General features: G+C 42.8%; 1 protein-coding gene across 2 annotated transcripts; it reads left to right on the top strand.

Annotated features, from left to right (window-relative positions):
• Positions 1–12122: 12122 nt before the first annotated feature.
• On the top strand, positions 12123–17209 carry FAM219B (family with sequence similarity 219 member B). 2 transcript variants are annotated; one of them, XM_081291574.1, is made up of 5 exons: positions 12123–13119; positions 13315–13402; positions 14115–14192; positions 14603–14651; positions 16571–17209. In XM_081291574.1, the coding sequence occupies exons 1-5, from the start codon at positions 12906–12908 to the stop codon at positions 16730–16732; spliced, it is 591 nt and encodes a 196-aa protein (XP_081147700.1). In that variant the 5' UTR covers positions 12123–12905; the 3' UTR covers positions 16733–17209. The 2 variants fall into 2 exon arrangements, with proteins under 2 accessions (XP_081147700.1, XP_081147699.1); XM_081291573.1 differs by having other exon boundaries at positions 12125–13119; positions 16568–17209.
• The last annotated feature ends 3516 nt before the right edge of the window (positions 17210–20725 follow it).

Raw genomic sequence — 20725 nt, forward strand, 5'->3', positions numbered from 1 at the left:
TTAGGTATTATTCCATTGTTTGCATTGAGAAACAACATGAAATGCTATGGGGCCTACATGAGGGAATAGGTGACTTCTGAGGAAATGACTTTTTTTCTTTTTACTGGGGATGTGGCTTAGTGGTTGAGAACTCAGGGGCACTCGACCACTGAGCCACATCAGCAGCCTTATTTTGTATTTTACTTAGAGACAGGGTCTCATTGAGTTGCTTAGGGCCTTGCTGTTCCTGAAGCTGGCTTTGAACTCAGGATCCTCCTGTCTTAGCCTCCCGAGCTGCTGGGATTCCATGTGTGTACCATCGTGCCCCACAGGAGATGACTTTAAAGTTGAAGCCTAGAAGATTGGGGAGAGAGTGGTGTTTGTTTGTTTGTTTGTTTATTAGTTGTCAATAGACCTTTGTTTTATTTATATATGGTGCTGAGAATTGAGCCCAGTGCCTCACACATTCTAGGCAAGTGTTCTTCCTCTGAGCTGCAAACCCAGCCCTAGAGTGTTAATTCTTTTTTTTTTTTTAAAGAGGTAGAGAGAATTTTAATATTTATTGTTTAGTTATCGGCAGGTACAACATCTTTGTTTGTATGTGGTGCTGAGGATCGAACCCAGACCACACTCATGCCAAGCGAGCGCGCTACCGCTTGAGCCACATCCCCAGCCCCAGTTAATTCTTTTTTTTTATGTTTATTTTTTAGTTATAGGTGGAGACATATCTTTATTTTATATTTATGTGGTGCTGAGTATTGAATTTAGTGCCTCACGCATGCTAGGCAAGCGCTCTACCTCTGAGCCACAACCCCAGCCCTAGAGTATTAATTCTTGATCCAAAAAACATAATTTTAATTATTGTGTGATGTTTGGCCTTTGTGATGTTTGGAGTGGGTTTTTGTTTGTTTGTTAGTTGTTTTTTAATAGTTTCTATATGTGTATAAGTAATCACATTTAAATCTGCTTTAGTAACCAAAATATAAAGGATTTACCATAACTAGCTAAGAGGGACCTTGTCAGTCTTCTGGGCTCTTAATAGGTGACAGGAGGAATGCAAAATCAATTAAGTGGTCTGTTCTCATGGTCATGGGAGGGAACATAGGTTCACAAGTACTTACAAAGGTGAAATAAGTGGTTTTTTTTTTTTTTTTTTTTTTGCATTTATTTATTTTATTTTTTAAAGAAAGAGTGAGAGAGAGAATTTTTTTAATATTTATTTTCCAGTATTTGGCGGACACAACATCTTTGTCTGTATGTGGTGCTAAGGATCGAACCCGGGCCGCACGCATGCCAGGCGAGAGCGCTACCGCCTGAGCCACATCCCCAGCCCGAAATAAGTGTTATGATGGTCTTCATGCTATAAATGTTTGTTGAATGCCTTCCACATACCAAACATATGCCAGACACTGAATGCAGAGCAATGAATAGGAAAGTCAGAACTAAAAGTGGGAAAAACTGGATAGGGAAGAAAGTTAGTTGTATAGTCCCTTAATGAGGATTTTGAATTAGGGTGGTAGCAGTAGAAATGAAAAGGTTTGAATTTCAAGAATCACATAATGAGGTATAGTTGATCACTAATTCAGTAAGGGGAAACGGGAACTTTGAAAAGGCCTTTTTTACATGTTTGAGTGAAGATGCCATTATAGGAAGAGTCAATAAAAAGAGGATCTTGGTTCAGGGTGGAGAAGTTGCTATATTTTATTCTGGACCTATTAAATTTCAGGCATCACTGGGCAGGAAAGCCTCAGGTTCTGAAAAGAGAGTAGTGAGAAAAATTTAAAGTTTGAAACAAAAAAGGGTAATATTTCCAATGAAAACCATTTGTAGGCAGGTATGAAATAAATTGAAGGCTGACATGTAGAAAGAAGAGAATAACTTTTTTTTTTTTAAGTTTATGGATACAGCACCTTTATTTATTTATTTTTATGTGGTGCTGAGGATTGAACCCAATGCCTCACACATGCTAGGCAAGCACTCTGCCACTGAGCTACAACCCCAGCCCAACTTTTTTTTTTTTTTAATATTTATTTTTTTTGTTTTAGGTGGACACAATATCTTTTATTTATTTTTATGTGGTGCTGAGGATCGAACCCAGTGCCTCGAGCATGCCAGGCCAGTGCACTACCACTTGAGCCACATCCCCAGCCCCGCCAACTTTTTTTATTATAGAAAATTTCAAACATTGAGGGCTGGGGTTGTGGCTCAGGTAGAGGGCTCGCCTACCATGTGTGAGGCACTGGGTTCGATCCTCAGCACCACATAAAAATAAAATAAAGATATTGTAAAAGAAAAAGAAAATTTCAAACATTGACATTGATATAGTAATAAAAATCCCCATGGACTCCATTACTGTACTTCAGCAGATAACAGTCCTAGCCATTCTTTTTTTCACCTATAGCCTTCACCCTCACCCAGCTCCAAATACTTAAAATTAAATCTCACATGTCCTTTGATCTGTAAGCAAATATTTTAGAATATCTCAAAAGTATGTGTTTTTTTTTAATAGTATAACTATAATAAAGAAGCACTGTTAACTTTTTTTTTTTTCCTCTCGGAGTACTGGGGATTAAATCCAGGGGCACTCTATCACTGAGCTACATCCACAACCCTTTGTATTTTGAGAATCTCATTAAGTTCTCAGGCTGGCCTTGATCTTAGGATCCTCATGCCTTAGCCTCCCAAGTTGCTGAGATTACACATGTGTGTCACCATGCCTGGCATATATAGATAGATAGATACACAAACACACACACATAAAGATATCTATCTATTACTATACAAAGATATCTATAGTAATCTTGAGACACAAACACACACACCAGGGATTGAACCCAGGGGTACTTAACCATTGAGCCACATCCCAGCCCGCTGCCTTTTTATTTAATTTTTTTGTAATTATAGATGGACAGAATGCCTTTTTTTGTTTATTTTTATGTGGTGCTAAGTATCGAACCCAGTGCCTCACACATCCTAGGCAAGCACTTTACCACTGAGCTACAGCACCAGCCCTTCTTATATTTTATTTACAGACAGGTTCTCACTACGTTGCTTAGGGCCTTGTTAAGTTGCTGAGGTTGGCTTTGAACTTGTAATCCTCCTGACTCACACTCTCAAGCCACTAGGATTACAGGTGTGCACCACTGCTCCTGGCACTTATGTGTTTTTGCAGGCTGTTTCACAACTCTGTTCTTTTCCTCTTTGCTAGGTCAAGATTAAATTGATAGCTTTCTATATTGATAAGTGTGTGTCTTGTACTTTTTAATGGGCATAATATGCCATGGTAGAGGGGATTTTCTTTGTGAAAGGGTCTCACTATGTTGCTCAGAATGGTCTCAAACAGTCTTCTCGTCTCAGCTTCTAGAGGTGCTGGGACTATACAGGCATTCCCTACCATACCCAGCTTTTCTGAATAGAGGATTTTTTTTTTTCCTTTTGCTACAAGGGATTGAACTCAGGGGCGTTTTACCGCCAAGCCACATTCCCAGCCGTTTTTATTTTTTTTAATTTTGAGACAGGATCTCACTAAGTTGCTTAGGGTCTGGCTAAATTGCTGAGACTGGCTTTGAACTTGTGATCTTCCTGCCTCAATCTCCCAAGTCACTTGGATTACAGGTGTGTATCACCACACCTGGCTTGAATGGAGGAATTTTTTTTTTTAATATTTTTAGTTATAGATGTAAATTATTTATTTATTTTCATGTGGTGCCAAGGATCAAACCCAGTGTCTCACATGTGTTAGGCAAGTGCTCTACCACAGCCTGAATGGAGGATTTTTTAAAAAAATATTTATTCACAATACCTTTATTTCACTCATTTATTTTTTACGTGGTGCTGAGGATTGAACCCAGGGCCCTGCATATGTGAGACGAGCGCTCTACTGCTGAGCCACAACCCCAGCCCCAAATGGAGGATTTTTTTTTAAATTTTTTTTTTAATACTTGTTGATTAACCTTTATTTATTTATTTTTTTTACATGTGGTGCTGAGACTCGAACCCAGTGCTGCACACATGCCAGGCAAGCATGCTGAGCCATAACCCCAGCCCCCAAATGGAGGATTTTTAAAAGTAATTTTTTTTTTAAATTAAGCTCATTTATGTTGTAACAATACCGTTCACTCCTTTTTTTCTTTTTAGAGAGAGAGAGACTGAGAGAGAGAATTTTAATATTTATTCTTTAGTTCTCGTCGGACACAACATCTTTGTTTGTATGTGGTGCTGAGGATCGAACCCGGGCTGCACGCATGCCAGGCGAGCGTGCTACCACTTGAGCCACACCAAAAGTAATTTTTGTTAGAATTTCGTGACATTAATTTCCAGGTGCATGCCTGTAATCCCAGCGATTCAGCAGGCTTGGGCAGGAGGATCAACAAGTTTGAGGCTAGCCTGGGCAATTTAGTGAGATCTTGTCTCTATGTATAATTTTAAAAATAGGGCTGGAGATCTAGAGTAGCATGTATGAGGGTTAATCTCCACCATCACAAAACAAATGAAAAACCAACTGAAGTTAAAGAGCGTATGATGGTCAACAAATGATTGTTTTTTTTTTTTCACTTAAATTGGGGGAGGTTGAAGCCAAGTTATAGGAGGTGAAGGAGTGAGCTTAGGTAATGAAAATGGTTTGAAAGATAGTAAAGGTTGAAGAAAGCATTGATGTTTCTTTTACCAGCTGAAGATTTAGTGTATAGCTGGACAGATATGATAAATGGAACATGGTGGGTTACTGTTTCCTTTTTTTTTTTTTTTAACTTCTTTTTTTTTTTTTAGAGAGAGAATTTTTAATATTTATTTTCTAGTTCTCGGCGGACACAACATCTTTGTTGGTATGTGGTGCTGAGGATCGAACCCGGGCCGCACGCATGCCAGGCAAGCGCGCTACCGCTTGAGCCACATCCCCAGCCCCACTGTTTCCTTTATATCAAGTTCAGTTGAGATTTCTGTATTTTGTTTTGCCTGAGTCTTCTGCTCTACTAGAAACAGATGGATGTCGTGATGCATTTTTTGTCAGTGCTGACTTAAATTTCTGAAAAGTTGTGGTGGCTACATGTTAGACTTCAAAAATAAGTCATACTTTTTAACTTGCTCACATTATTTCCTTTATGTCTTGGAGGCAAACTATGGCCCATGGGACAAATCTGTCTAGCCCACTACCTGTTTTTGTACTGCTTGCAAGCTAAGAATTATTTTTTGTTTTTAAATGATTGAAAAACCAATATCATGTTATGTGAAAATTATATGAAATTCAGATTCAGTGTTCATAAACAAGATTTTATTGGGACATAGCCACACTCACCTTTTGTATATTGTCTTAGCTACTTTTTTGCTCTTTTTAAAGTTGTAAAATATAGATAGCACAAAATTTACTATCCATTATTCAGTGGTATTAATTGAATTCACATTTTTGTGCATTATTTATGGCTGCATTTACATTCCATTGACAGAGCTGAAGAGTTGGGAGGAGACGGCATGATTCACAAAATAAAAAATATTTACTGTTTGGCCCTTGGCCAGTTACAGAAAAAGTTTGCCAATCCTTGGTGGGCTGGCAACATAGCACAGTAGTAGAGCTCTTGGCCTAGTGTACAGATAGACCATGGATTCAATCCCTAGTACTGAACCCCACCCCAAAAAAAGTATTTGCTAATCCTTAATCTAAAATAATAGAAATAATTTTCAAAGTGAGCAGACTTGTAAATCTAAGGCCTATTACTAAGAGACAAAAGTAACAAGTACAATCTATGGATAAATTTCTTTATCCCATTGGGTGTCTTTGTCTCTTCTGTGACAGCCCCATTAGTCAAATTGCTGCAGAAATTCATTTATCTTTTAGCTTGATGGATTCTGGCTCCACCAAAGGAAGTAGACAGTAAATACAGAATTCTTCCAACAGTTTTACTTGGATGGGCAGGATTTCTTCTTCAACAAACAGGGTCTCTAGCTTTTTCTTTCTTGGTGCTTTAAGGGTTGGTTGGTTGGTTGGTTGGTTGGTTTTATTGGGGATTGAACTCAGAGGCACCCAACCAGTGAGCTACATCCCCAGCCCTATTTTGTATTTTATTTAGAGACAGGGCCTCAATGAGTTGCTTAGCACCTCACTGTTAACTGAGGCTGGCTTTGAACTTGCGATCCTCTTGTCTCAGCCTCTGGAGTGGCTGGAATTACAAGCGTGGGCCACCAAACCCAGCTCGAAATAGTTGGTTGTAGCATTGCTAAATTGCTCGGGTTGGCCTTAAGTTTGCAATCTTTTTGCCTTAGTCTTCCAAATTGCTGGGATTACAGGTGTGGGCCATCAAGCTGGACTCTGTGCTTTACTTTGAATAACTCCTGTGCTTTACTTTGAATCACTTGAGTGCTAGATATGTGGCTCCGTGGTAGCATGAGCACAGCCCTGAGTTCGATATCCAGTACTGTAAAAGAAAAACAATGGAACTGATAAATGGTTTGCCACCATTTGTTTATACCTAGTACACAGACACATTTTTTTTCCTCACAATCATTTGAAAGTAAGTTAAGGCATGGCATTTTACCCCTAAATACTTTAGCATGTATCTAAGAATAAGAACTTTTTCTTCTTACATAACCATAGTCTTTATGCTTTAAAAAGTTCAGTTTAGTTGGTGCATGGTAGCAAATAGCTATAATCCCAATGATTTGGGATGCTGAGGCAGAAAGATCATAAGTTTAAGATCAGCCTCAGCAACTTAGCAAGATCCTGTCTGAAAATGAAAAATAAGGGCTGGGGACATGGCTCAGTGATAGAGCTCCCTGGACTCATTCCCTATACCAAAAATAAAACAAAAAGGCTAGGCCAGTTACATTATAGAATGTTCTGTAATCTTCACCTGCCTGGTTATATCGTCATTATTAAAATCCAAATAAACATTTTTGGCCAAATATGCTACGTAGATTATGTGAAATTCTGGTTATATCCTCAGCAGAGTCGTGATACCAGTTTTTCCTATCTCCCATTTATAACATTTGCCTACCAAATGATGGAAGGCAGCATAATAGAGCAGTAAGGTAACAAAGGGAGTTTGGATTGAGATTGTTCAAGTCCCAACCTACTATATAGCAGCATCAAAGTGAATAAAATTTTAGTCTGATTTATATTTGTATTTGTGTGTACATGTGTGTGTTAACTTACTGGGCACTGAACTCAAGGCCTCGTATTTGCCTAGCTACATTCCCAGCCTTTTTTATCTTATCTTTAAACAAGTTCTCACTGAATTGCCTGAGCTGGCGTCAAACTTTTAATCCTTGCCAGGTTCAGTGTTGTATGCGTGTAATCCCATTATTTGGGAGGTTGAGGCAAGAGGATCTCAACTTCAAGGCCAGCTTCAGTAACTTCGTGAGATGGCTATCTCAAAAAATCAAAAGGGCTTGTGATATAGCTCAGTGGTAAAATGCCCTTGGGTTCAATCCCCAGTACCAAGGGAAATTAAAAAACCAAAAAACCTTTCACTCTCTCTGCTTCAGCCTCCCAAGTAGCTGGGATTAGAGCCTGCATCATTGTGCCACTATGTACTGTGTATATCTTATCTGAAAATGGAAACTACCCTGCAGCATTACAATGAGAACGAAAGATTAGTGACATTATATTTGTTACAGTTTTGGGATATGCTTGGGAAAATGGCTTAAGCCTAGCTATTCTCGTCACAACATCACTAATTGTCACTGCAGTTCTTCCTGTCTAGCTGTTCACCAGGGAGCTCGTCCCTCCTTAATAACAGAAGAAGTCATGTTTTGCAGAAACATTATTTGGTCTGTCATTTTCCTACATAGAGGAAATGTAGTTGAAAAAATGAGATGATTCTATGCTGGGCTCAGCTGTCCACAGTTGTGGACACATAACTAGCTTTTTTCCTAGTATATTAATTCTGAAAATATCCTGGAAGTAGATTCTGCAGATTTCTTTATGAAAACATGGAAAATACCATTAAAGACACACTTGACCTTTAATCCCATCTACTTGGGAGGCTGAGACAGGAGGATTACAAATTTGAGTCCAGCCTTGGCAATTTAGTGAGACCCTGTCTCAAAGTAAATAATGAAAAAGAGGCTAGAGATATAGTTCAGTGGTAAAGTGACACTGGGTTAAATCCTTAGTACCAAGGGGAGATTGACTGGTGACAAGAATTCAACTCTAAACATAGTAGAGTATCATATACCTATAAACCTAGCTACTTGGGAGGGTGAGGTAGGAGGATTGCTTGAATACAGGAGTTTGAGATCATTCTGGGCAACATAACAAGACTCTCTCTTAAAAAACAAAAGAATCAACTCTTCACCTGTAAAATTTTGTGGCCTTAGACAAGTCAGTTAACCTCTCTGACCTCAGTTTCCTCATCTGAAGTGGATATACCAGTGTCATATGAGGCTGTTGTGAAGATTGGGAAATAATCTCTTTACTGGGAGTGAGGTAATATGAGTTAATTTGGGGGAGAAGTAGGGCACGGCCCTGGGACCCTAGAAAGACTCCTATATTTACATACTCCATTTGTTAGTTATCTGTACTACCAGTGCTGGGAGAAGTTGAAGTTTCCCTGAACTAGATAGTCACACCTGGTGAGAAGTTTCTGAGATGGGAAGAGCACCTCCTCAGCAAAATAATGGGATAAAAAAAAAAGAGAAAGAAATCACTGTCTGACTGGGGATGTAGCTTAATGGTAGAAGACTTGAATTCCATCCCCAGCACCAAAAAAAAAAAAAAAAAAAAAAAGCTAGACATGGTGGTACATAACCTATAATCCCAGTGATTCCAGAGATTGGCAGGAGAATCACAAGTTTGAAGCCAGCACCAGCAACTTAGTGAGGCCCAAAGCAATTTAGTGAGACTCTGTGTCTCAAAAAATGAAAATAAAGGTGCTAGGGATGTGACTCAGTTGTTGAGTGCCCTTGGTTCAATCCTTGGTACCAAAAAACAGTATAGTTAATGTCCTGGTAGCCCTCATGTGTGGGTTCAGTTATTCTTAAAGTCTTCCTGTATCCCTGATCTTCATAGCATTGGGCATTCAGCCATTCCTTGAATTCCATGTGTCAAGAAAATCACTGTCTACCATCCTCTTTTGATATCTAGCCCCAAATAACTTGCCTATATGAAGGAATTCAGCTACAGTGAAGAGCAGAAACAGAGTTAAGCTGATGGTGGAGATTCATCTGTTTCAAGACCAAGAAAGGTTAGGTAATAGGTAGGATTCTCATGATTTAGAGCTGAGGATAAAGGATATGACCACCCAAAGGAGAAAGAGGGCCCTAAAACTAGGATGTCTTTGCTCCTAACATCCAAGAATATCTCCACAAGGAACTTCCCCCAATTCCCAATAACAAAGAAATGAGACTGGGAACTGGAGATGGGATAGTATGTTATCTGTCATCATTAAGTCTGCAACAGAATCAGAGGTGAATAAAGCTTTGCTGAATATAAGAGTAGAGGATTCCCAGGTGCAGCACAGTCACTATGGGTTAGGGTTTATAGTAGCAAGGTAAGAAAGGGCTTTATGCCTTGTATGTTCTGGCAGTTCTTACCCTAGGGCCTCATCCTCTTATAAACTAGTTTTTTTTTTTTGTTTTGTTTTGTTTTGTGGTACTGGGGATTGAACTCAAGGGACTTATACCACTGAGCTACATTATCAGCCATTTTTATTTTTTTATTTTGAGAAGTTCTCACTAAGTTGCTTAGGGCCTCACTAAGTTGCTGAGGCTGGCCTCACACTTGGGATCCTGCCTCAGCCTCCCAAGCCACTGGAATTATAGGCATGCACCCCTGTGTCCAGGTCAGCCAAAATTTGTTTTTTTTTTTTTTTTTTTTTTTGTTTTGGGAATGAGGCTAATTTATTTTTCTTAAGTTCCTAGTGATTTTTTTTTTTTGGATATTCTTAAGTGGAAAGGAAATTGCACATATCCAGATCAGAATAATTGGTCACAACTATCACAAGATTACAGTTTCTTCATTAATTAGTTTAGAATGTATGAGATATTGTTATTTTGTGATGCTGGGGATTGAACCCACAGCCTTGTGCATGTGAGGCAAGCATTCTACCAACTGAGCTATATCCTCAGCCCCCATATATATTTATAGACATATTTAAGATCCTTTCCAACCCCCAAAGTTCTTTTTGCAGTACTGGGAATTAAATTCAGGGGTGCTCTACTACTGAACGACATTCCCAGTGTATTTTGTTTTTTGGTACTGGATATTGAATCCAGCCAGGGCTTAACCACTGAACCACATCCCTAGTACCTCCCTCCTCCTTTTTTCTTCTGTTTTGTTTTGTTTTGTTGAGACAGGATCTTGCTAAGTTGATGAGGCTAGCTTTGAACTTGTGATCCTTCTGCCTCACCCTCCCAAGTCACTGGGATTTTTACATGTGTATACCATGTCCCCAGTTCCAAAATTCTATGATTTCTAAGTTAACTAAAAGTTAGAGGGGAAATAGGACATTCACTCAACATATTTATTGCAATGACCTTGTGCTAAAAACAAAGGATACAAAATGAAGGCAAATGAGACTAAATTAAAACACTGTAAAGTAATAATAGCACACATTCCTTTTTTTGTGTATATGTGCTAATGGTCCTCTCACATGTTAGGCAAGTGCTCTACCACTGAGCTAGCTATACCCTCAGCCCCATTTTTTAAAAAGGCTTTATTGTATTTACTTCTCCAAGTTCTTCCTTTCTTTTTTTAAAATATTTTTTAGTTGTCAATAGATCCTTATTTATATACAGTGCTGAGAATTGAACCCAGTGCCTCACTCATGCTAGGCAAGTGCTTTCCCACTGAGCCACAACCCCAGCCCCTCAGCCCCATTTTTTTTCTTTATTTTCCTTTGTGATGTTGGGTACTGGTTTTTGATGATTTTTGCTTTGTTTTTTGAGTACTGGAAATTGAACCCAGAAGTGCTTTACCACAGAGCTACATCCCCAGCCCTTTTCATTTTTTATTTTGAGACAGGGTCTCACTAAGTTGCTGAGGCTGGCTTGTTTTATTCTTTTTTAAAATATTTTTTAGTTGTAGATGGACATAATACCTTTATTTATCTTTATGTGGTGCTGAGGATCAAACCCAGGTCTTCACACATGCTAGGTGAGTGCTCTACCACTGAACCACAATCCCAGCCCCGTTTTTTTTGTTCTTGACTTGGTGTCTTGCTATGTTGCCTAGGCTGGGTTGAACTCCTGGCCTCAAGTGAGCCCCCACCTCAGCCTCAAAAGTATCTGGAATCGTTCCTGGTGGTGCATATCTGTAATCCCACCTTCTTGGGAGACTGAGGCAGGATAGCAAATTTGAGGACAGCCTTTGCAATTTAGTGAGAACTGTTTCAAAATAAAAAATAAGTGCTGGGGGGCTGGGGTTGTGGCTCGGTGGTAAAGTGCTTGCTAGCACGTGTGAGGCACTAAATTCAATCCTCCGCACCACATAAAAATAAAGGTATCCACCTACAAGTGTGTGTGTGTGTGTGTGTATACACATACACATACATTCACACACACATATACATACACATACATTTATTTACTTATTTTAAAAAGAAGTGCTGGGAATGTAGCTTAGTGGTAGAGCACTCTAGGTTTCAATCCCAATCCTCCCTTCCCCATGCACACAGTAAAAGAGTAACTGGCACAGGCAGCAAAGCCCTAAGAAAAATACTTTTGCAGGGGATTAACAGGGACCTGGGTTCAAATTATCACTAAGTACTGAGTTTTACCAAATTTAAGCCTCATTTGTATAATAGTAACTGCAGGCTTCATTAGGAGTTAGTGTGGATTAAACATTAAATTGAGCCATATGAAATTGATGTTTCTGGACATGAAAAATTATCCAACAGATTATGCAGGAGATAGGATACACCAAAATATGATTCATTTGTTTGATTTTTCAAAAACTCCAGCCCGAAATTCTTTCTTCTTATCCTACTGAAGACAGTTCTTGGGGTTCAGAGTCTGCATACCATGAACTACCCTGTGGAGGCCAATATATTAGCCATGGAACAGTCTCATGAGATTTGGCAGTTCTATAAGGATCTGGAATTTACTTCCAGCCAGCCAGGAGCACATCCCTTGGGGGTTGGAGAAGTCAAGAGCCTTGACACTGCTCTCTATCCTGCCACACACAGACTCAAAGAGTACACTTTCACTCTCTTTTCTTGTGCCTATTTTGTTTTTGTCACTGTAAAACAAATAGTGACATGGTTCGACTTTGTATTTTTTGGTGCTGGGAATCAAATCTAGGGCCTTGCCCATATAAGGTAAGCACTCTACCACTGAACGACACCTTCAACTCCAAAGTTTCATTGTAGAACGTGGAAACTGAGGCCTAGAAAGGGTCAGCCAGTCCAAGGTGTCAGGCACCACGTGGCGTGGCATAAGAAGGTGGGGTTGGCCTCGGATTAAGCAACCCAGGCATTGCAGCCAGTTTGTGCCACCTTTGAGGCCTATTCTCTTTTCTGCGATTACCTCCCTACTGTCTATGGATCTTTTCTCTCCAGCCCAAGCTCTCCCGAGCCCGTCCTCAGGGAGCTCGGGTTGCGGCGAGAAGACCGCAAAGAAGATGCTGCTAGAGATTAGAGAGTGAGTAGGTGGAAGGGCATAAACCCTTAATGCCCAGCCGGTGCACACTCCAAGGCTCTGGGCAAATGTCAGTGTTCGATTTCGACTAGAAACAACTGACAGCCTCGACCTCGCCAGGCCCAGACGGACTTAAGTTCTGTAGCTGTGTACCAGAAGAGCAAGACCGAAACTGCCCATCTCCGGGCAGAGCAGGACATTGTGCCAACCCCCAACAACTAGGCTGGAAAATCCGAGGGGAGCGGCCCGCGCCTGCGCGCCGCCATCTTGCTAAAGAAGCTCCCGCCGGGGCCTACGGGACTGCTCGGTAGCGGTGGGGCGGGGCGGGGCTGCGACACCCAGCTGGGCGGAGCCAGGCCATGGCGACCGCAGAGCCCGGCGGGCCGGCGATGAGGGCTGCCATCCCCGGAGCCCGGCCTGGCGGGGCCTCAGGGCACGCGGCAGGAGCTGTGGGACCGCCCTCCGGGAGGAGCGCCAGCGGAGCCCTCCGGCTGGGGGAGCGAACCCCTGCTACAGTGGAGAAGCGTGGACCGTATATGGTGACGCGCGCGCCGTCTATTCAGGCCAAGCTGCGTAAGTGTGGTCCGAGGTTTTATGCTGCCGTGTAACTGGGGCGGGTCCTGGGGCCCAGTGGTATCGCACCCAGTGAAGGGTTCGATGCACTCCGCTTCCGTCCCCAAAAATCCGTTTGGAGAGCGGTCTCCAAGCGTTCAGGGGACAAGGGCAGACTGGGGGAAACTCGGCTGACTAGGGCCCTTTGACTTCCAGAGAAGCACCGGGACCTGGCCAAAGCTGTTCTGCGGAGAAAAGGCATGCTGGGTTCCTTGCCGAACCGCCCCGACTCTTCAGGGAAAAGGTCTCAGCGGGCTCCACCTCCTTTCCGCCGACAATTTCCAAAGTCATTATTCCTCAGCCTGGGAGACGGGGTGCTCACGTTTAGGGCTGACCCAGTGATTCCCTGACGGCAGCCTGTCAGGTTCACTATACCTAGGGGTACTTTTTCATTGAGCCACATCCCCAGCCTTTTTTTTTTTTTTTTGTACCAGGGATTGAACTCAGGGACACTCAACCACTGAGCCACTCCCAAGCCCTATTTTGTATTTTATTTAGAGACAGGGTGTCCCTGAGTTGCTTAGGGTCTCACTTTTCACTGAGGCTGGCCTTGAACTTGGGATGCTCCTGCCTTAGCAGGAGTGGGCTGGTATTACAGGCATGATCCACTGCTACCCATTTCAATGCCTTCTTTTAGTGCTGTGAGCTGAAACTTGCAGAAGTGAAGGAATTTGCCCAAGAACTTCTGGTTAAATAAGGTAGCTAGGGGGGTGCTTTTGCTGGTTCATAAAAGGCAAGGTATACTTTCCCCAGGAACATGGGTTGGGGAGTGGAATGGGGCAGTACATTTTCTGAGGAGCTATAAGCCAAATAGCTTGGAGCTATAGGCAGTGGTGACCATGTGACCAGTTAGAAGGCAGTCTGGAGTAGTGCAGTAAGTTTTTTCATAATCAAGCCTTTCCCTGTGAAATGCCTGTTTTCATCTATGCTTGATTTCTCCTCCCCACTTCCCTTAGGTCAGTGAAGTTTAACAAGGGCTATACTGCTCTTAGCCAGAGTCCAGATGAAAACCTGGTGTCCCTTGATTCTGACAGGTGAGTGTTATCCCTTGGGGAATGACTTGGATAGCATTGCAGATAGCTTGGTGCCTTTGCTTGTTTCCTGTCTCCTCTGAGGCCCTCCATGCACATTCCAGGCTCTTTTCTGAGTGCTATCCTTTCCCAGGATGGCTTGGTTAGAAGATTCACAGGTAATCATCCTGCTCTAGGTTTGGAACTCCAGTGTTTCCAGGGAATCATCCTGACCTAATGTATTATATCTGCACTGTTAGTGAGATTGACCTTATTCCTGCTGGAGCCAATTGAGGAAGCCATTTGCACTCACTGCAAATTCTGGGCTTGAGTTCTATGGTGTGGTCTTTGCTTCACAAATCCCTCAGACCCGCCCCTCCCTTTGCATGTTCTCCACAGCCTCTCCTGAACTGACTGTCTCCCTCTTCTCCTAGTGATGGGGAGCTGGAATCCAGATACTCTTCCGGGTATTCCTCTGCAGAGGCAAGTCCAGAGCGCCTTTCTGTGCAGGGCCAGGCTACAGGCAGCATCACCACCACTACCAAATGCTTGTTTGGTGCCTGCTGTGTGCACAGCACTGTACCAGACTTCCGGTCTGTTCTCCGATCTTCCACTCTGCCCTCTTCCCCCAGCAGAGGTATAGGCGTCTTAGGAGATCTGTTGAAAATCCAGGAGACGGTATATCCTCAGGGTTGGAAATTACCTCAAAAATTTTCTAGTCTAGACCACAACTTAAAGGAACCCTTTTGATAGATCCTATTTAAGAGTTTACTAGCCTCTGATTGCTTGTATGCTTCTTGTAATTGCGTACTTACCTTCAAGAAGCATTGCTTCCTACCCACCCCCAACACATACATAACCCCTTCTTCAGTAATATTTAGTGAAGTCTCCCTGCACTACCCCCACCACCAGTACTGGGGTTTAAACCCAGGGGTGCTCTACTACTGAGCTATATCCCCAATCCATTTTACTTTTTTGAGACGGTCTCACTAAGTTGCTAAAGTTGGCCTTGAACTGAGCCTCCTGAGTAACTGATCATAGGCATGCACCATTGTGCCTGGCAAGAAGTCTTCCTTCTTAATCTGAAATGTTTCATGTAACCTGGACCCATTTATTGGTCCAATACCTGCCTTCCAGCAGCAACTCTAATCTCCCTTTTGACTGTCCTATCTGAGGTCAGCCTTCAACACTCCCCTGCTCATCTTCCACCAGTTTTTTTTCTACCAGGCCAAAAAAACTTCAGTTCCTTCAGTTGTTCCAGACTGAGATACTCCTGGCTGGCTTTGTGGACATATTTCTGTCCTAGATAGAAATCCAAGAACATAAAATTCTTGGCTGGGTGCAGTGGCATGAACCTATAGTTGCAGCTACTCAGGAAGCAGAGGCAGGACTGCTTGAGGGCAGAAGTCCAAGGTTAACCTGGGGAACACAGACCTTTTTTTTTTCTTTGCAGTACTTGAGATTGAACCCAGGGATGCTTTACCACTGAGCTACATCCCCAGTTCTTTTTATTTTTTGAGACAGGGTTTCAATAAGTTGCTTAGACTGACCTTGAACTTACAATTTTCCTGCTTCAGCCACCTGAATTACTGGTATTAAAAGTTTATGCCACCTTGCCCAGCTAAGACCCTGCAAGAAAGAAAGAAAAAGGTCCAACATGTAGCTAACTCCCTTTAAAGGAGGTAAAATTCTGGGTCTATAACTGCAGACCACCAATATTTCTTCCTTATTTTCCTGGAATCTTTGGTTAACCTTTTATGTTTCTGGGAAAGAGAAAAGCAGTTTGCATGTTGTATCCTCCTTGAGTATCTAAGAGTGTTAAAACTAAGAAAATAGCCAAGAACCAGAGGAAATCTTATACTTTTTCCAGCCTTATTTATTTCCTGTCTGCTCAGTGGAACTGGTGAAACCAGGCTGGCTGGTTCTACTTTGCAGGGACCCAGCTTGGCTGGCAGGGAAGGATAACAGGTCTAATAGGCAGTACAAACAAAGCTGCTCCCTGCCTGCTTCCACAGTAACCCAGGACTCTAAGCCTGTTGTTCTGTTATCATTGTCCTATATTCTTTAGCCTTGACAGGGACATCTGGGTTTTCAGTGGGAAAGATAAGAACAATGACTTCAAACATAATCTAGAATTTAGTGTTAGTACCAGGTACTTAAGGATTCTTTAGTAAGAGCAGCTCCTGAGGGTCAATGAAGACTGGACATTACTAGCTAAGGCTCCTAGGTGCCCCTCATTGCTGAGAAGGCACAACAGGAAAAGGTGATACTTCCTCCTGTAGTCAGGAGGGCTGTGTGGGGTTGGCCTGGGGGTGGAGCATGGACAGGAAGCACTGATATGGGAATGTGAGGCTGCCTTTTGGGCAGCTGGTTTATAATCCCCTCCTCTCTTCTCTTAGCAGGTAAACCAGGATGTGAGCCGGCAGCTGCTACAGGATGGGTATCACCTGGATGAGATTCCAGATGATGAGGACTTGGACCTCATTCCCCCTAAGCCTATGGCCTCCTCCACATGCTCTTGCTGCTGGTGCTGTCTTGGGGATTCTTCCTGTACCCTCCAATAGCCATAATTCTCCAAGGTGGACCCTGCTCACCACGAGGCCTACAGAACCCTGTTGGCCCTTCATAGCTCAGAGTGCAGTGAGAACTGCTGTCAGTTCACAATCAGTGGAGGCACTGACTCTCTGGGAAGGTCCATAACCTGCAGGAGAGCCCTCACCTGGTGCTTCTCAGGCCAGAGCCCCACCTCCAATCTGGGTGATGAGGGGATGGATAGAATTCTGCAGTTTTCCTCTGTTGTTGGAGCAGTTTAGAGAAACTACTTTTAATAAGGGCAGAAACAGGATTTTTGACTAACAGGTGGCTAAGAAAACCAATTGCACAGATCTTTATTGGTATTTGTCATGGTGCTGTATGGAAGAGGAAAAGAGCTTTTGAGTTCAGGCTGTGCTGTAGATGTGTGGAGGCAGGAGACACCACTTTACAGCCTGTAGCCAGGAATTTCAAATTTTTAACCAGTACAAAGAATTCTGTGAGACCAGTACAAAGAATTCCGTGTTTTCCTCCTCTTCCCAACTCTAAGGTGGATTAAGGAAGCACTGATGTGGGAATGTGAGGCTGCCTTTTGGGCAGCAATTATTTCTGTTCCATATCCTGGCTTATAATCCTCTCCTCTATTCTCTTGTCTTACCAAGACAGCAAAGTAAATCCCTTTTGTCCTCTTCATATTACATCTGTCCGGCTGTGGCAGTAAATATAACATGTTGCTTAATGACACATCAGGATCATGGCTTTCAGAATTCCTGAACCTGGGGGACACTGTACCAGTTCAGTGTCTGTGTAAGTTTAGTAACTCATTCAGCCCTTCCCTAGAGAAAAACTGGTCCATCATGTACATATTCATTCATTTATATTTCCTTGGTCTGAGCTAGCTTCTCCACCCAGTCTTTGAGCTGGAAGATTGGCTTGAAAGTACTGGCACTGGCTCTAGAAGCCTGAAGTTTTCATGATTACCAGCAGAGGGAGCTGCAAAGGCAGAGTGCCTTCCTATTTGTTGCTTTTTAAAGTTGTGGGAAGTGGTAGAGTGAGTGTTCTGCTGGTGCTGCTTTGTGGTCTTTGGCCTAGACTGCAGCTCTCAGAATTGGGAGGAGAGACCAAAGCTAGAAACCAGGTCTCTGCCTGAAATCAGCCCACCATTACACAGAGCCTCCCCTGTAGTACAGTCCACTGTGGAGCCAGATTCCTCTGCCCCAGCCTCACAGTGGATGCTCAGGATTCGACTTTATGGACTGGGGGTGTAGGAGCATTTACATAGCATGTGTGAATCCCTGGATTCAACCCCTAGCTCTGCCAAAAATAAAGGATTGGGCTTTAAGGCAAACCACAGTGTGAACCTAGCCTCTCTTGGCCCCAGCCTGAACATAGCAGAAACAGGCATAATTCCCCCTGTTGCCCCCACTGGATAATTTCTTGTTATACCTAGCCTCTTATTGGAATTTAGTTTTTCACTGCTCCTCATCCAGGACCATGGTGAGGTGGGAGTGGACAGGGTTCTCAGCTCAAGGGGCATAGGATTAGGATATGGGTCCCATGCAAAAGTGTCCAAGTTCTTGCTTTACATAATGTCCTATGACCACTACAGGACATGGTATGGTATCCCTACCACAAGAGGTGACTGGGAGACTGAGAAGTTAGATATAAAATATACCTTAATTATCATTTGTTGGACAACTATCCTCAAGGTCATCCTAATAGAGCTTGATTGTTTTTCTCAAACTGGAAGGTTGACAGGAGCTTACAGTATTCAGAGGCTGTGATTAATTTACTCTGCTAACTAGCAGCATTCTAGAAGGGAGATAGATTGGAGACCAGAGGTGTATCACCTTGGGACAGAGGAGGCAGATGGTTTTTCTGTTCTGGAATGAGACTCTGCAACTTTACCAAGGTGCCCAACATTCAGAGCAAGGAACATTAGCATCTCCATTCTGAACCTCTTACCCCACCAGTTAGTTTCTAGGCCTTCAGGTGTCTATGGAGGGGAAGAGCAGATGTGGACAGTATAGAGAAAAACTTTGTGATAGTGGTGGGGACTTAGTGAGGGCAGAAGGTAGCTGTGGAAGCCAGGTATGGATCCATATTTCTGTGGGAGGCTTGGTTAGGACAGATTTACCTGGGCATTTGGCAGCTGCTGGGAGGTGGCAGGACTCCCAAATCACACCCTCTAGGTAAATTGTTGCTGTAATCAACACTGGGGCACTTGGCTGCAATTCTCCCTGGAAGGGATGTTCTGCAGCTGGGCAACTCTGTGTAGGAATTACGTGTGGAGAAAGCTGCAGGAATATGGAGCAGGAGACAACTTGTAGTAAGGTGGGACAGAAATGGTGAGTTTGGGGTCAAGGGCCACAGACCAAAATACCACCAGTAAAGGCTCCAAGTTGCTCAGAACCAATTCAGAGTGCTGGATGTTATTATGCAGGTGACAGTCCCCTATGGAGAGGGGTGCATCTAGGCTTCCCTCACAGACAGGAATGGTTCCATCTGGTATTTACACAGTGCTCTACAGACCTCTTGGCTTGTACTTATACACCCTTGTACGTTTAATAAGAATAAATGCAGTCATGCTAGTTGAGCTGTGTCTGTTGTGGCAACAGGATTTTAAAGAAAGGCCTGGAATGCTAAAAGGAAGAAATAGCTTAATAGCCCAGGAAGCACCCTCCCCCTTTTCTGCTGTTCCCCATGGGCATCATTTTCAGGCCTGTTTCACTGGAGATCATGAGTGGAATGGGCCCTTGCAGGTCACTATTTAGAATGGGTTTCCTTTAGCAGACCCTTTCTTTCCTGCTTATCTTTAATTATCAGCTGAAGAAACTTTAGAGGAAAAAAAAAATTTTTTTTTTCGTGGTACTATGGACTGAACCCAGGGCTACTCTGCCATTGACCTAATCCTCAACCCTTTTTTTCTTTTAAGTCAAGATCTCACTAAGTTGCCCAGACTGGCCTCAAACTTTTTTTTTTTTTAGTTGTAGTTGGACACAATACCTTTATTTATTTATTTTTATGTGGTGCTGAGTATCGAACTCAGGGCCTTACATGCGCTAGCGAGTGCTCTACTGCTGAGTCATAACCCCAGTCCCTGGGCTCAAAGTTTTGATCTTCCAATCTTCCTCCTGCCTCAGCTTCATAAGCTACTGGGATCACAGGCAGATACCACCATATCCTGTCCCAAAATATTTTTGAAGGTAGTTTTCTGAAATGCCATTTTAATAGGGGGTGTAGTATAGAAGCCCAGAAACTTTCTTCTCTATGAATCTAAGCCTTTGCCCCACAGGAAGGAACAGCAGTGACATGAGTCTTTGCATAGTCTGGAGCAAAAGGATTTAAGGCTGCAGGTTAGAAACCTCAGCAGCAACACCAACAGGCAAGCAGCCTCTTGCAGAGGTGTGTTTCACCCCTGGAGATGAGCACAAGGAGAGCAGATGCCCTCCTTAGTACTTCCTGCCAGCTTAAGAGAGGTAGCTGAATTCCTCACAATGGAAACTGGATCATTCTGTCACTGAATCCCTGTAATCTATAATGACAATATGTTTAGATAATAAGTTGACAATTTTTTCTCATAGTTTCAGCTTGGGTTAGTGGTATGGTATAGCTCCATGGTAGAACATACAGAAGGTCCTGGGTTTCCTCCTTGGCACCACCAGTTAAAAAAAAAATGGGGGTTGGGGATGTAGCTCTGTGGTAGAATGCTTGCCTAGCCTGCATGAAGTCCTGGGTTCAATCCTCAGTGACACAGCCAGTGCTGCAAAAAATGAATAAATTCAGCTTTGCAGACCACATAGTCTGGTGCAACTACATGACTTCATCATTGCAGCCTGAAAGCAGCTAAAATGTATGTAAATTAGTAGGTATGACCAGAACTGGTCTACCAGCCCTAGTTTGCAGACTCTTGATTAAGGTAAATTGAAAAATAGGAGTGTTGCACTGGTTGAGGTGGCACAAATCTGTAATCCCAGTGGCTTGGGAGGCTGAGGCAGGAGGACTGCCCATTCAAAGCCAGCTTC

Source organism: Spermophilus citellus (genome assembly GCF_964194105.1).
Source record: "Spermophilus citellus genome assembly, chromosome: 4".
Taxonomy (NCBI): domain Eukaryota; kingdom Metazoa; phylum Chordata; class Mammalia; order Rodentia; family Sciuridae; genus Spermophilus; species Spermophilus citellus.

Excerpts from the sequence above, each read along its gene's own strand:
- FAM219B (XM_081291573.1), top strand. The coding sequence starts at position 12,906 with ATGGCGACCGCAGAGCCCGGCGGGCCGGCGATGAGGGCTGCCATCCCC. Across the intron at positions 13,120-13,314 it reads GTCTATTCAGGCCAAGCTGC|AGAAGCACCGGGACCTGGCC; the intron begins GTAAGTGTGGTC and ends TTTGACTTCCAG. Across the intron at positions 13,403-14,114 it reads CCCGACTCTTCAGGGAAAAG|GTCAGTGAAGTTTAACAAGG; the intron begins GTCTCAGCGGGC and ends CACTTCCCTTAG.